The following is a 17,125-nucleotide window of genomic DNA, read 5'->3' on the forward strand; positions in this document are numbered from 1 at the left end:
ATCTTGCCACGGCAGATGGTGGAATTTGAATTCAATGAATATATGGAATTAGGAGTCTAATGATGACCATTAAACCACTGTTGGGGTTGTCAGAAAAAACCTATCTGGTTCACTAACGTCCTTCAGAGAAAGTCACCTGATGAAGAAGCAGCACTCCGAAAGCTTGTACTTCCAAATAAAACTGATGCACTAAAACCTGGTGTTGTGTGATTTTCAACTTTGTCCACCATCAGTCCAACACCCGCACCTTCACATCATGTCCTTTCGAGAAGGAATCTGCTGTTCTTATCTGGTTTGACCTACGTGAGACTCCAAACACACAATACGGTTGACACTTAATGCAATTACAGATAAGTAATAAATGCTGGTTTGCCCAGTGGCAACTACATCCCAGGAATCAATATGTATTAAAAGAAATCCCAGGAATTGCAATAGTTGGATCTCATTAATTGTAATACCATCGAATGTTCAGCACCATTCGTGATTCCTAAGATGCTGAAGCATTCCATGTCCAAATGCAGCAAGAGCTGGAAAATATTCAGGTTTGTGCTAACAAGCGGCAAATAATGACAATCTCCAATGAGAATGTAACTTGATATTGACTTGCATCACCATTACTGAATTCCCCCACCATTAACAATGGGATTACCATTGACCAGAAACTCAACTAAATTAGCCATATTAATACTATGACTAAATAATGCATTGAGTTACTGAACTCATGGCTCACCAAAGCCTGTCTCGAAGGCACAAGCCAAAAGTGTCCTGGAATACTATCCATTTGCCTGGATGAATGCAGGTCCAACAAGAACTTTGACATCATACAGGATAAAGCAGCCTACTTCACTGGCATCATATCCACAAACAAGCATTCCCTCCACTATCAAGCAGTGGGTATCTCTAATATTGATACGCTCCATGTGGTTGTCACTGGGCAACCAGCATATACTACCCAACAGTAAGTGCATTAAGTGTCAACGACAGGACGCAGAGCAGAAATTAATCAAGAATCCTGAAACAACACCTTCCATACCCACGACCACTACCACCAAGAAGGACAAGGGTAGCAGATACATGGGAACATCACCATTTGCAAACTCCCCTGCAAGCTACTCACCATCCTGACTTGGAATTATATTGTCATTCACTCAGAGTTACACGGTCAAAATCTGATAACACTCTCCCCAAAAGCATTTTGGGTGTACTTCAATCAAATCGACAATATCAGTTCAAGATAGCTCACCAACATCTTGAGAGCAGCTAAGGATGGATAACAAAATAAGGACCAGCCATTCACATCACATTAAAGAATGTGAAAAATAAAGTCAGTGTTAAGTAATACACAGTCCAACAATCATGTATCAACTAAACTAAAGTAAGTTTAATTTAGTTAAATCATATTTAGTCAGAACTTTGATCATAAACCACTCTGGGTCATGTTACCTGCAAAAGTGAAAAATGATTTTATTAATTGATTCTTACTGAAAACGCATGGCAAAGCACTTGGCCGCCGCATGATTTCTAACCAATAATTCATTGCAGATAAGCCCAAAAACCTTGTTGCTCTGAAAAAGCTAATTATCATTTTCCGTTCATAAAATGTAAAATTTACTATATACTGCAACTGTAATTTGTTTGCAAAGAATAATTTCCCCAATTCTCATTGCAATCATTTTTTCAGTGCCTGTACATCTGCTAATTTAATCCCTATTAAAATGCTCACGCAGTAACTGGGTTACGAATGAGATCCATTCTCAAGTATATTCGAGAGTCGATTTGTAAGCAAGTCTTAACACAATTGAATATAAAATAAGCACTTGCAAGCAGAAGAAAATATTCACATCAGGGTTTTAAAATTAACATTGATTCTAGTTTGGAAGTATACATGTTTGCCAATTAGCAGCCGCCTGTATACAGTTTGATATTAAATGAATATGATGCCACCTAGTGGAAAAGGTCTAATTAAAAATCAACTGGGTCAATAACTGTGGCAATAACTATAAAACTGAAATAATTTAAGAGCACTATGCATTTTGACCTTCCATGCCAAAATATTAGAATATTAAACCAGCACAGAAAATTTGCAGTAGCAGATGATGGCCATTCAAATTCTGGTACATCAAATTCCAATCAAGAAAAGTTCTCCCATTTTCCAGGTCTTCCTCCATAATCTTTCAGTGCATATCCAAGTTTTGTTTTCAATACAATGGAGGCTTCTGCCTATAGTCACAGTTTCATGTAGTGAATACCAGATACCCATCAGTCTCTGGTGAAAAAAAATCTTAAATCTCCTCTCATTCTTCTGCTGGTTACTTTAAATCTATGCCCTCTGATTATTGATCTGTTACTATCCAGCCAACGTAGGCCACTCAATTTTCTCACCTCAATTAAATCAGCCTCCTCTACTTTGACGAAAAATCAACAGGCTAACTAACTTCTCTAAAATTTCTGCAGCTCTGACAACTCCATGTACACTTCCTCTGAACATTCTCTAGTGCAATACTTATTGTAATGCTATAACCAAAACTATATGCTGTGCTCTAGATGTAGCCCAAATTGTGTTTTACATTGGTTCCAGCATAGCCTCCCAGCTCTAAGCCTCAGCAAATAAAAAGTAAGCATACTATATTCTTAATGACCAGAACTACTGGTTCTCCAACCTTCAATGACCTGTGGACATGCATTCCGATGTATCCATTTCCTTCTATCTTTCAGCGTCCTTACATTTGTTGTACATTCCTTTGCTTTGTTGGCCACTGCTCAAACAAAGATCTTGCATTTGTATGCATCTATTTCCATTTACCAAATTTTGCCCTCTTATTTGTTGTAATATTTCTATGAACCAAAACCCTACAATTAAGTTAGATACCAGAAAAAGCTAGAGCACCAATACCAAGATCTGTGCAATTCCGCAAGAAACAATGTTACAAACCTACTATGTTTTGCTTACTGAAACAGAGCCAATTGCAGCTCCACCTTGTGACTTTCCTTGGATTCCACAAGCTTTTATTTTTTCTAAGTAGGACTATATCAAAAATCTTAAAATTTAACCATATTAAAGGTGTCATCATTGTCTTTTCTTGTTGCTTCTCAAAGAATTCAATCAAGACAACTTTGCTTTAACAATCACCATTGAGTAATCTGCACCTTTCTAAATAAGCACTTATATTATCTGAATATTTTTCAATAATTGCCAATCATTCAGCCGTTAGAATCTAATTAATTAGGAAAAATGAGTCAAGTGTTTAAACATACCTTACGTTTTCATTTTTAAACTCAATCTTCTTGCCTTGTGAACAACCACATTAGAGAACTTGTCCACAGGAAGGGACCTAACACAAGAGAATTCACTGGGACCAGGCAGAAGTGCAATGAGCCATCAGACAGGGCAAACTCAGAACACCTCATCAGTCCAACCATACAATCATAGAATCCCTACAGTGTCGAAACAGGCCATTTGGCCCAATTCCGAGGAGTAACCAACACAGACCCACTGCCCTACAATTACTCTATATTTACCCCTGAATCACATACCTAAACTACACATCCCTGAACACTATCGGCAATTTGGCACGGTCAATTCACTTAATCTGCACATGTTTGGACTATGGGAGGAAACCAGAGCACCGGAGGAAACCCACACAGATACGGGGAGACTGTCTGGGTGGAGTTTGCACATTCTCCCGAGGCTCAAACCAAACCCGGGTCCCTGGCACTGTGCGGCAGCAGTGCTAACGTCTGAGTCATCGTGCCACCCAAATTTGCACTAGAAATAGCAGAGTCTGCAGCTCAAATTGTGGATTTACCAACCATCGTAGAATCCTCTAAACCACTGGCAGAAAATCATTCAGCATTCCAAAGGTCTGTGTGAGGAAAAGCTATAAAAAAGGCAAAGAAGAAGAATAATTGGGGTGATAAGTTTCTGAACAACTTTATCATGAAGGCTCCACAGGCAAATCCACAGTATGTGAAGTTAATCTATCATAGTTCCATCATAAGCACAGAACTTCTAACTGCCTTAGTATCTCATGGCTAGAGAGGAAAAGTGAAAATTCAGCCAATACTCCTAGCCATCCCACAGTTACTGTTGATGCAATTTGTTTCTGCAAATATCAAATTTGCTGACATGCCTATTTCCCAATCCAAAAACAAAACAGCCCATCATTGACTTTTACATTTGCAATGTATGATTTCTAAAGGAGTTTTTCAAATGTATACCTTACTTTAGCTTTCAGTCAGAGACGAGGAAAAGGTTACTGAAACATAAATTTTCAAAATGAATCATCTGAAGGGACATATTTGCAGGCACAATTTCAGTTGGTTTATCCAAATACAATAATGATTTAACAAAAAAAAGCTTCATTTCTGCACAATGTTCAAGCTTATTTCAACATTTGTTCAACAACTGTCAGAATCAGTTTTGCTTCTCTTTTCAATACAAGAAAACACTTGCAGATGTATCATGTTCTGAGACTCGGTGGGCCTAAATTGTACTTTCTTTTACATTTGTGGTTGTGTGCACTGTTTCATAAGTAAGAGAAGATATTCAAAAGCTATGCGAGAATCCTATAAAAAGTAAAGAAAGATGCTACATGTTCTAAAAGAGTTGTATCAGTTTCAGAAGTTTTTATTTCTTTTTCGCTGATTTCTAAAAAATTTGCCTGACTTTTCTTAAGAGCTATGTGGCATTCATATTTGCCAAAAGCTGTGGTTCTCTTATTTCGAAAAAATTTGCATGTTAACTTGAGTGGGCCCTATATTTCTAACTAGGATAACAAACATAAAAAAAATGTTTTTTGTTCATAACTGTATGTGCTTTGGAAACATAGAAATCACTTTACACAATAAAGTGCTCTTAAAATCATTTGTTATGGATTTACATTTCTGCTAGTAATGATGGCTAAAATTTTGCAAAAAGCAGATGTATTGCTTTTGTAACTACAGATGTAGCAATGCAAGGGATGCACGGGAATACAAGATCTCCACATACAAGTGCTACAAAAGAACATATTTGGAAAGAAGCTAGCTCTCATCCGGAACACAGCCACAGACATTAATGGGCTGGAGAGAGTCGGTGGGAAAAAGACATGTATTTACAATATTACGTTGTTCTTGGTGACAGGTGATTAATCTGTAATACAAGTCTGATTACTGCTCAGTGCAACAATGTTATAGAGTCATACAGCACAGAAACAGACCCTTCGGTCCAACCAGTCCATGCCGACCATAATCCCAAACTAAACTAGTCCCACCTACCTGGTCCTGGTCACTCCCTCTCCAAATATTGCTTAATAACTTTAAGACATTTATAAGTAAATCTAGAAATAAGCCTGAATCTCAAGAGCAAATATTCTAACAGCCTTCAACAATGACCTTGTAAAACACAGTTTCTGAATACAGATAGATCTGATGATAGCTTAACACTCCATAATTTATAGCTCTGGAGTGAAACAGAAGCAGTAGCACACGCAACAGAAAATCCAAAAAAGCCAAGTCAGTCCAGTGAAAAACTTTGATTTTGCTTTACCAATGAACTTAAGTGAAATCATACATTCTTATAAAAAGATCAGATCCGTGCCTCAAATTGAAGTTGGGATATTATCACCTTTCTGCTGAAACTGCTCAACTCTCTTTGCTCTAAAGTTTCCATTCTTCTATTCCATGTTCCTAGCTTGCAATCAGAAGTGCTGCACAAAGGTGCCATCTGGTACAGTAACTACCTAATGTACATTCAACTGTTTATTGTTCAGTTTTTAGAACTATCCATGAGCATAACACTACAAAAACCGATGAACTATGTTTTACAGCAAACTTAAAATTACTTTAAGATTTCTCCAACTTAGTTAACCCCACCAATGAATGTAAATAATAGCCAAATAACAAGTATATTTTAAATAATCACAGGTTCAAGATATAGGAAGTGAATCGGTAGGGTAGCATTTGTCCTCAATACCCTGGAGGAAACTTTTCCCACCTATTCTGTGCACTTGTGCACTATTGTTTAGAGTCCTTGGTTAAAAATAGTAAACAATCATTTAGGAAAACATCAAATTTGAAAGAGGGAAATGAATTCTGGAACATTCAGCTTTATGTTAAGACTAACACAGGAAGGTGGCAACATCTGCAACACAGTCAGCAAAACAAGCCATTCATAAGAGATTGTGAATTAAGTACCATTTTGCAAGCCCATCCAGAGTTGTTTATGATCCTTTTTCTGCATCTCATTGATTACTTGACTTTTGTGCTTTAAGGCATCAGCTTCTTTAACGCAAGACATAAAATGAGCTTCAACAGCATCTTTTGTGAGGCAATGAAGCAGTTCCGATTCAGGGAAGTTCTGGAAAAATAGAAAGCACAATAGGTGCTAAGTAAACAAATGTACAATCAAGCAGCACAAGACAATGAGTAGAAATTTATTTTAAAACAGATTTTAAAATCTGTCCAACTCATCCATGCCGACTAGATATCCTAAACAAATCTAGTCCCATTTGCCAGCACTTTGCCCTTTTCCCCTCTAAACTCTTTTATTCATATATCCATCCAGGTGTCTTTTAAATGTTGCAATTGTATCAGCCTCCACCACTTCCTCTGGCAGTTCATTTCATATACGCACCACCCTGTGTGAAAAAGTTGCCCCTCAGGTTCTTTTTAAATCTCTCTGCTCTCACCCTAAATCTATGCCCTCTAGCTCTAGACTTCCCCCACTCCAGGGAAAAGACCTTATCTATTTACCCTATCCATGCCCCTCACCCAGCAGCGATTCAAAGTCAGCCTTATTTTGAACATGTTCCTGAAAATGAGTTAAATAGTGATAGAATATTACAGCACTAATTTTAAGACCTTATGTTTATTAAAAACAAAAGTAAACTTTACCCCTAATGGCTCAGTGAATTCATTCAATAACTAATTAAGCTTTTCAGAATTAGTTAAGCCTCAGATACAGTTTTGGTCTATACAGGGTTATCTTTAGTGTGGGCCTATGAAAAAGCATTATTTAGCCGCCACTCAAATCAGGTACGAGTCACACTTAACTGCTGGAACTTCAGTTACTTGCTGGAAGTGGATGTGAACACTCACAAAAGACCACCTCATTAAACAAAAAGTCAAAAGAAACAATGTAAATCACACTTTCATGTTATCATTTAGAATACATCACAAAGTACAAGGGTAAACAGTGCGGAGTACAAAATTTAACTTTTCAATCACACCTTTTTTTTGCAAATTAACATTTAAATATATTGAGGAACAGCACCCCTATATTGATATGGTACTTATGACAACAGGATGCTCCAAAAAGTGCTTTTAGTCAATGAAATACATTGATATATTGCCAGTTAAGTAATGTCTATAATTTAGAAAAAATGCGACAGTCAACTTACACACAAGATAAAATAAAATATGTTGTTATAAACAGGCAAAAGGGACATCAAAATGATGACAACACATCTTCAACATTGACCTGATGGGTTCAAGATAATTACATTCTCTTATTTACGTTATAACACCTAAACAACTTCAAACCTTCTCTCTTGCTCCTTCAAAGTAATTAATACAACACACTGAAGAGTTGGTAGTCGTTATTCAATATGTAATGAAGTTCGCAAAGGATCAGTTTAAAAGACACTTGGATAAGTATATGAATATGAAATGTTTGGAGGGATATGGGTCAGGAGAAGGCTGGTGGATGAGTTTAGTTTAGGATTATGGTCAGCATGGACTGGTTGGACTGAAGGGTCTGTTTCCGTGCTGTATGACTCTGAAAGCAGGTGCTGCTAGATCCCAGTCGTCCTTCGTTTATTATTCACTCAATATCAAAGGGCTAACAGGTATAAGGAATTCAGTCATACAGAACATTACAGATGCTCATAAAATAGACATTATCCTGTCTCATCTTCCCACTCAACTTAAACTAAGACGCATGAGAGCTACAATATCTATCGAAAACATGGATACAGTATCTAAAAGGAGCTCGTGGTGTAGTGATGTTTCTGGTCTATTAATACAGCAACTTAAAAATGTGTTGCTGGAAAAGCGCAGCAGGTCAGGCAGCATCAAAGGAGAAGGGGAAACGACGTTTCGGGCATAAGCCCTTCTTCAGGAATGAGGAGGGTGTGCTAAGCAGGCTAAGATAAAAGGTAGGGAGGAGGGACTTGGGGGAGGGGCGTTGGGAATGCGATAGGTGGAAGGAGGTTAAGATGACGGTGATAGGCCGGAGAGGAGGTGGGGGTGGAGAGGTCGGGAAGAAGATTGCTGGTCAAGAAGGCTGTGCTGAGTCCGAGGGTTGGGACTGAGAAAAGGTGGGGGGAGGGAAAATGAGGAAGCTGGAGAAATCTGCATTCAGCCCTTGTGGTTGGAGGGTTCCTAGGCGGAAGATGAGGCACTCTTCCTCCAGGCGTCGTGTTGCCATGGTCTAGCGATGGAGGAGGCCAAGGACCTGCATGTCCTTGGCAGAGTGGGAGGGGGAATTAAAGTGTTCAGGCACGGGGCGGTTGGGTTGGTTGGTGCAGGTGTCCAAGAGGTGTTCTCTGAAACGTTCCGCAAATAGGCGGCCTGTCTCCCCAACGTATAGGAGGCCACATTGGGTGCAGCGGATGCAGTAAATGATGTATGTGGAGGTGCAGGTGAATTTCTGATGGATATTGAAGGATCCCTTGGGGCCTTGGAGGGAAGTGAGGGGGAAGGTGTGGGCGCAAGTTTTGCATTTTTTGCGGTTGCAGGGGAAGGTGCCGGGAGTGAAGGTTGGGTTGGTGGGGGGTGTGGATCTGACAAGGGAGTCGCGGAGGGAGTGATCTTTCAGGAACGCTGATAGAGGTGGGGAGGGAAATATATCCTTGGTGGTGGGGTCCGTTTGGAGGTGGCGAAGGATAATCTGATGTATCTGGAGGTTGGTAGGGTGGTAGGTGAGGACCAGTGGGGTTCTGTCCTGGTGGCGATTGGAGGGGCGGGGTTCAAGGGCGAAGAGTGGAAGTGGAGGAGATGCGGTGGAGAGCATCATCAACCACGTCTGGGGGGAAATTGCGGTCTTTGAAGAAGGAGGCCATCTGGGTTGTTCGGTATTGGAATTGGTCCTCCTGGGAGCAGATGCGGCGAAGGCGAAGGAATTGGGAATATGGGATGTCTTTTTTACAGGGGGCAGGGTGGGAGGTGGTGTAATCTAGGTAGCTGTGGGAGTCAGTCGGTTTATAGTATACGTCCGTGTTGAGTCGGTCGTCCGAGATAGTGATGGAAAGGTCTAGGAAGGGGAGGGAGGAGTCTGTGACGGTCCAGGTAAATTTGAGGTCGGAGTGGAAGGTGTTAGTAAAGTGGATGAACTGTTCAACCGCCTCGTGGGAGCACGAGGTAGCGCCGATACAGTCATCAATGTAGCGGAGGAAAAGGTGGGGGGTGGTGCCAGTGTAGCTGTGGAAGATGGACTGTTCCACATATCCTACAAAGAGGCAGGCATAGCTAGGGCCCATGCGGGTGCCCATGGCTACTCCTTTGGTTTGGAGGAAGTGGGAGGATTGGAAGGAGAAGTTGTTCAGAGTGAGGACCAGTTCAGTCAGCCGAAGGAGAGTGTCAGTGGAAGGGTACTGGTTGGTTCGGTGGGAAAGGAAGAAGCGGAGGGCTTTGAGGCCTTCGTGATGGGGGATTGAGGTGTATAGGGACTGGATGTCCATGGTGAAGATAAGGCGTTGGGGGCCGGGGAAGTGAAAATCATGGAGGAGGTGGAGGGCGTGGGTGGTGTCCCGAACGTAGGTGGGGAGTTCTTGGACTAAGGGGGACAGGACCGTGTCAAGGTATGCAGAGATGAGTTCAGTGGGGCAGGAGCAGGCTGAGACAATGGGTCAGCTGGGGCAGTCAGGTTAATACAGCAAACCAGGCTAACGCATGCTGGGGACATGGTTTGAATGGTGAAATTTGAATTCAATAAATCTGCAAGTATAAACTGGCCCAATTAGTATATAAGAACTAGGAACAGGGGTAGGCAATTCAGCCCCACAAGCCTGCTCCTTCATTTGATATGATCACGGTTGATCTCATTTCAGACCCAAATTCATTTTCCTGCCTGGTCTCCATAACTCTCTTACTCATTACTAATTAAAAAAAACGATCTATTCCACAAATGTAATCATATTTACAACTGTGTAACCATTGTTTTTGTCATAAAAACCCATCTGGTTAAGTAACATCTTTTAGGCAAGGAACTTTACTATTCTTACCTGGCCTATAGTGACCCCAGACCCAGAGCAATTTGGTTGACTCTTAATTGTCCTCTGAGATAACTAGGAACAGGAAACAAATGCCAGAGGTATCCATAGCACATATAAATTTTTTTAAAAAGCTGATGCTGGTCAAAGGTCCACACAAACTACTTGCCACAATGTGATATGGTAACATCACACCTCCCCCCTTACTTCCCTCCAAGGCCCCAAGGGATCCTTCCATATCCACCACAAATTCACCTGCACTTCCACACGCATCATTTACTGCATCCGCTGCACCCGATGTGGCCTCCTCTATATTGGGGAGACAGGCCGCCTACTTGCGGAATGTTACAGAGAACACCTCTGGGACACCTGCACCAACCAACCCAACCACTCCGTGGCTGAACACTTTAACTCCCCTTCCCACTCCACCAAGGACATGCAGGTCCTTGGACTCCTCCATCACCAGACCATAGCAACACGATGGCTGGAGGAAGAGTGCCTCATCTTCCGCCTAGGAACCCTCCAACCACAAGGGATGAACTCAGATTTCTCCAGTTTCCTCATTTCCCCTCCCCCCACCTTGTCTCAGTCCCAACCCTCGAACTCAGCACCACCTCCCTAACCTGTAATCTTCTTCCTGACTTCACCGCCCCCACCCCCACTCCGGCCTATCACCCTCACCTTAACATCCTTCCACCTATCACATTTCAAACGCCCCTCCCCACCTTTTATCTTAGCCTGCTTGGCACACTTTCCTCATTCCTGAAGAAGGGCTCATACCCGAAACGTCGATTCTCCTGCTCCTTGGATGCTGCCTGACCTGTTGCGCTTTTCCAGCAACACATTTTCAGCTATGGTAACAGTAACCAATTTCAAGTGGCAAATGCTTATTAAGCACAAACAAACTTGAAATGTGTCTCTTTAAACAATAATTCAACATATTTCAACATGTTGAAGACTTCAACAACTTTCATAATTCATGGGCCTACAAAGAATGTCACCAAACTGGAATGGATCTCATTAACTGTGTTTCTGGCCTAGGTTTCCACTGCATAGTGGAAATATGGCTATTTCTTTGTCCTCAGCAGACTGATCCCAGCAAAGGGCAACCATTACCAGCATCTTACTGAAATCTTGGAAAGAATTGCTTGATCACAGTAAATCTGAATATTGCTGAAAAGAGATCGAGGAGGCTAATGCAATGCTGGTCTTTGTATCTGGAGGATTGGAGTATAAACTCACAGAAGTTATGCAGCAGCTATACAAAACCTTGGTTAGACACCACTTGGGACTACTTGAGCAGATCTGAGCAACACACCTTTGAAAGCATTTATTGGCCCTGGAGGGATTCCAACAAAGGGTTTACAAGAATGGAATCTGAACTTCAGGTATTGTGTGAGGAGATTATGCAAATTAGGTCAGTTTCCTCAAAAATATAAAAGGAAAAGAGATGATCTATCAAGTCTTCAATACATTAACAAGAAAAGACAGGGTGGATAAAGATAAACTATTTTCAATGGTTAGGGATTCTGGAATTAGGTGGCAGAGTCTGAGAACTGGGGTCAGACCATTCAGGACAGATGATAGGAAGCACTTCTACACAGATGATGGTAGAGGTTTGGAATGCTCTACCACAAACAGCCACTGATACTAGAATCAGTTGTTCATTTTAATCTAAGTTTTCAGGGATTTTGTTAAGGGATATAGGCCAAAGGCAAGTACGCAAATCAGCCATTATCTCACTGAATGGTGGAACAAGGTCAAAGGCCTACTCATGTTCGTATGTTCCTATCTATGTTGTAAAACTTTCTTACTTGCATTCATCAGGACAATTGAAGAATGTCCCATCACAACAAGTTACAGTATAAGGAAAAAGATGCTGATTGTTTAGCAAGTTGACTCTGATTTTCTGTGGCAATGTGTCAGCCAGAAACACAAGAATGTTAGACTCACCGAGTTTCTAGGTAATTCAAAAAGGCCCAAGGCTTGAATATATATTCCGTATGTTTGCAGAGAATGGGTCCCTGCAAATCAATGTATGTCACTTTTAGCAAACCTAAAGTTACAAGCTGACTGATTCATTTAAATGGATTGGTAATGTAGTTATTAGCATGTGGGAATGTTAAGTAAGCACCAGTTAGGTATATAAATCATACTTCCCAACTGTTGGCTGATTGATTCAAACATGCAGATAGGGGCTTCAAATGGTAGTTTGGTCGCTTATAATAGGCAGACATCAGACTGGCTCAATCAGCCTGCACTTGCAAACCCAAAAAACGGTGTACTGTACTGTTAAAATGTGATTCCACACCTGAGTAGCACTTGCTAAACTATCTGTATGTTCTCATACGTACATTAGCAATTAATTTAAGATGGTCAGCTAAGCTCACAACTTGGCTTACTTACACTTTTTTGAAATTCATTCATTCATGGGATGTGAACATTGTTGGGTGCCAGAGTTATTATCCATTTCTAGTTGTCACTTGAACTGACTGGCTTGCTAGGGCTCTTTCAACAGGCAGTTGAGAGTCAACCACATTCATGTGGATCTGAAGTCACATGTAGGCTAGACCAATTGAGGACGGCAAATTTCCTTCCCCAAAGGGAATTGTTTTCATGACAATTAACAACAATTCCATGGTCACCATTAGACCAGGATTTTAAAGTTCTACCAGCCACGGTAGGATGTGATCCTCTGTCCTGAGATCGTGACTTATCTTTGTAGATTACTAGTCCAGTAACAATACTACTATGCCACCAACTCCCCTTGGTCACAGTAGTAAGTTTTAAGCAGCATTTTAAAGGAAAGCTAAAGAGGAAGAATAGTTTGGACTGAAAATTCCTGAGATTAGGGACTAGATTTTAACACAGGAATAAGCATTTTAAAATGGAAAGTTTGATGAAGTGAACGTCAATATGGAGAGAATGTACAACTCACTGGGTAAATGGGAACTAGTGCATTTTAGAATAAAGGCAGAGATATAGATGAACATAGGTTTACAGACAGAATATTGGCTGTCCAGAATTGTTTTTGCAAATCAGAGTAGAAACTTTCCACCCATTTTGTTTCACATTATAAGATCTGAAATTTGCCAGTTTTGCTTTAAGGCAACTAACAAAGCATGATTTACAATAGGTAAAATATTAACTGCCAAGATTTCTATATTGCTGATGATTGGTATCTACCAAATTCAAATGAATTGCTGTTATAAACATTAGTTCAAATATTAGTTTGATTAAAACACAATTTGTATTATGAAGCTTCAAGCTGATTTGCCTTTAAAAGGCTCTTGCTTGCAATATCACAATTTTAACACAGAAGTAAGGTAGCAAAATTACCTTGAAATGTACTATAATGTTCCATGGTAGTGCAGTGTTCGATGCATGAAGGTCAAAAAGTAACCCAATTGGATAATGCCTAATGAAAGAAAAGGAAACCAGATTGGTCACTGAAATAGGAAGAAAAATACTCTACATAATTTCATGCCCTGAACATTTCAGCCATTTTCATTTTGTAACATATTCGACTAAGTGGGAAAATTAGTTGTTTACATCTGATGCTTTATTAATACCAGATTTTTTAAAATCATTAGTACTCACCAACCTGTAACCTGCTTTTTCTAATTAACCTATACAGAGATGTTATCATACACCTCTGGAGCAGATGGGACTTGAATCTGGGTGTCTCAGTTCAGGGTAGGGACAGTACCACAAGAGGGCACTTCACCAAGCTTTAATACCATAAATAGGTTAATTTCTCAATTACAGTGTAATGATAAGTAAATTCATTGTGCATAAGCATACTGGAAGTTAAGTCTGGTATGGAGTACTATTGCCTGAAACATTAGGGTTATTTCTTCATCATTAAAATAAAACCAATTTGAGTAGAAAGGCAGTGAAGACCTGTAATTTTCTTCTGCAAACAGCAATTGTAATTTTAAAACAGTGATTGATTTTCAGGTTGGCAACTTGTAACTAGTGGAGTGCAGAAGGATCAGTGCTAAGCCACAATTATTTATGATATACATTAATAATGGGATGAGGAAAATGAATGCACTATAGTTAAGTTTGCAGGTGACAACAAATGTTAGGAAGCCAAGTTATGATAAGAGAGTCTGCAGAGGAATATTGACAGGTTAAGCAAAAGTGAAAACACTTGGGAGCTGGAATATAATGTGGGAAAATGTGAGGTTAGGCACTTGGGCAAAAGATAGAGGAATTGAATATTATTTAAATGGAGAAAGACTGCAGAAAGTTACAGATCAGAGGGATGTGAGAGTCCTCATCCATGAAAAACAAAAAGTTTGCATGCAGTTTCAGGGGGATAGTGAAAGCAAATGGAGTCCTTTATTTCAAAAGAATGGAGGAGTATAACAGTTCAGGAATTTTGCTGAAACTATACAAGGCACTAGACCAGTTTTGGGCCCGTTATGCAAGGAGGAGAATATACTGACATTGAAGGCAGTCCAGAGAAAGTTCATTCGGCTGATAATAATCATAACTATTTTAGGAGAAGAGGTTGAATAGTGTTGGCCTGTACTCATGGGAATTTAGAAGGATGACAGGTAATCTTATTGAAACACACAAGATTCTTAAGGGATCTGGCAGATACAAAAATGTCCTTTCTCCCTGTGGAAAGATTTAGGAACAGGGGGCATATTCTCAGAATAAGGGGTTACACATTTAAGACAAGGAAGGATTTCTTCTGTGGAAGTCTTTACTACAGATGGCTATCAAGGCTGGGTAGTTAAGTATATTCAAGGCTAACAGATTTTTAATCAATAAGGTAATCAAGGGTTTTAAGGAAAAGGCAGAAAAGTGAAGTTGAGGATCATCGGAATCAGCCACAATTTCATTGAATGGCTGAGCATGTTCATTGAGGTGAACAGTGCCCAGAGTGTGGTGCTGGAAAAGCACAGACGATCAGGCAGGATCAGAGGAGCAGGAGAATTGACTTTTCGGGCATAAGCCCTTCATCAGGTGCTCTACTTATGCTCTATGTCTTATGATAGATTTCATGTCACCCAAAGATTTGGACTTTAAACAATACATGACACTGACAGATATATGGAGCCAGTCATAGAGTAGTCATGCTCTCAATTCTGCCACACATTTAAGTGTTAAATGGTTTATTATAACTTATATATTCCTGTCAATCACAGTAACCAAACTAGGAAAAATCTGTTGGATCCTAAACATGCACGGGTGTGGGAGCAGTAATGATTTTTTTTGGAGGGGGGGATCCGCATTGGAAGCTAGATTCTTACTGCCTGGGAGAGAGAGGACAGCTGCTGTGAGAAAATAATTTCTTTTTGTTTTGTATTACAGGAGACACTATTGCCAGGCTGCTGTTTCGCGTCCTGAAAAGAAGAGGTTCCTATGTCAGGTATCAGTTCAAAACAAGCGTGATAACTTCCCAAAGACAGCATGACCACCCACCACCACACCCCAACTTCCAATGAAATTCTTTAGCAATGCTACAAATTACACTATTTTGCCTTGATCATAAAATCAGTCGCCACACGTCCGAGGGTTCGAAACAGTTCGAACCCATAAAAGATTTATCAGAACACAGATTTAAATTAATTTGCCATGGAAGCATATACAAGAGAAAAAAAATCTTTTTCACACAACAAGTCGTTACGGTCTGGGGTTCGTAAGCTCAGTTTGCTGGACGGTTAGCTTACAATGCAGAATGATGCCAACTTGGTCGTTCAACTCCCACACTGGCCAAGATTGCCTAGGATGACTGTCCTTCTCACCCTCTCTTGCCTGAGGTGTGGTGATACTCACCAATTAAGCCATTACCAGTCATTTCTCACTAATGAGAGAGCAGGTCTACAGGTCCAATTAGACCATGGCACCTTACACCTTGGTTAGGGTCTGGAATGCACTGCCTGGAAGCATGGTGATGCAGGTTTAATCAAGGCATTCAAGAGAGTATTTGATACTTATTTAAACTGAAACAATCTCACAATTATGAGGAAAAGGCAGGAGAATAGTACTAAGTCATAGCACTCTTTTTCAAAAGACTGTGCAGATGTGATAGTCTGAATGGCCCCCTTTTACACTGTAACTACTGAGAATTTTGCCCTCAACGTGCTATATTGCCTACATGAAGGTCTCAATTCCCACTGACTAGCAGTCAAGTCGAATCATCCACCGGTGAAAAATGAAAAAGCCCAGTTCAAGAATCATTCCCTAAACAGAATTCATCCTCTCCAACCACTTGAATTTTAACCAATCTTTGCAGTGAAACTTTGCAAGAGTTACAATCAAATTGCCAAAATAACTCTCACACCAGAGGCCTAACCCCAACTGCAAAGAACAACGAAATCATATCACGTGCCATCAACCTTGCAAGCTTCTCTTATATATCACACCCTCTGTCCAACAGGGAGCAAGTATCCACCATGTATAAATTTGCACTTCATGCTTGGGGCTAAGTAATGAACACCTGTAAAGTAGGTCAACCAACTTCCACACCAGAAACATACAAGTAAATTATCTGCAGAACATACATCAAACTGTTGGATCATATCTACAGCTACACCCGTAGCTACAAAAGCACCTTCTCTTCCAACCTGCTCACTAGCTTCCAAACCCTCCAGCCTGAAGCGTAACTGAATAATCTATGTAGCTTTTCTTGCCAATTACCAATTGACAACATGCCCCACTTCGCCTATCATTCAGATCACTGCCTACCACGAAGTGACATGCATCAGTTACATTAATGATGATTCAATGTAGCTTATATATATTGCTTTTTATTCAGTGTTGAAATCTGAAAATGTAACATTTGCCCTTCTTTCCAGAAGGTGATCAATTGGGTCAATGGGCTGAGGACTGGCAGATGAGGTTTAATTTGGATTAATGCAAGGTATTGCATTTTGGCAAAACAAACAAGGACATGACTAGTACAATTGATGGTAATA

General features: G+C 40.3%; 1 protein-coding gene across 5 annotated transcripts in view; it reads right to left on the reverse strand.

Annotated features, from left to right (window-relative positions):
* atg5 (ATG5 autophagy related 5 homolog (S. cerevisiae)) overlaps nucleotides 1-17,125 on the reverse strand; it is a 161,659-nt gene that overhangs the window by 121,690 nt on the left and 22,844 nt on the right. For all 5 annotated transcript variants that reach the window (XM_043687041.2, XM_087982685.1, XM_087982696.1 and 2 more), the window contains exons 4-5: nucleotides 13,530-13,608; nucleotides 6,175-6,337 (exon numbers count right to left, since the gene is read on the reverse strand). In XM_043687041.2, coding sequence (XP_043542976.1) covers nucleotides 6,175-6,337; nucleotides 13,530-13,608 — 242 coding nt within the window. The remainder of the gene's footprint in view (nucleotides 1-6,174; nucleotides 6,338-13,529; nucleotides 13,609-17,125) is intronic.

The sequence above is a fragment of the Chiloscyllium plagiosum genome, unplaced genomic scaffold, assembly GCF_037043375.1.
Source record: "Chiloscyllium plagiosum isolate Xiang-an unplaced genomic scaffold, Cpla_swu_hap1 HiC_scaffold_3, whole genome shotgun sequence".
NCBI classification, from domain to species: domain Eukaryota; kingdom Metazoa; phylum Chordata; class Chondrichthyes; order Orectolobiformes; family Hemiscylliidae; genus Chiloscyllium; species Chiloscyllium plagiosum.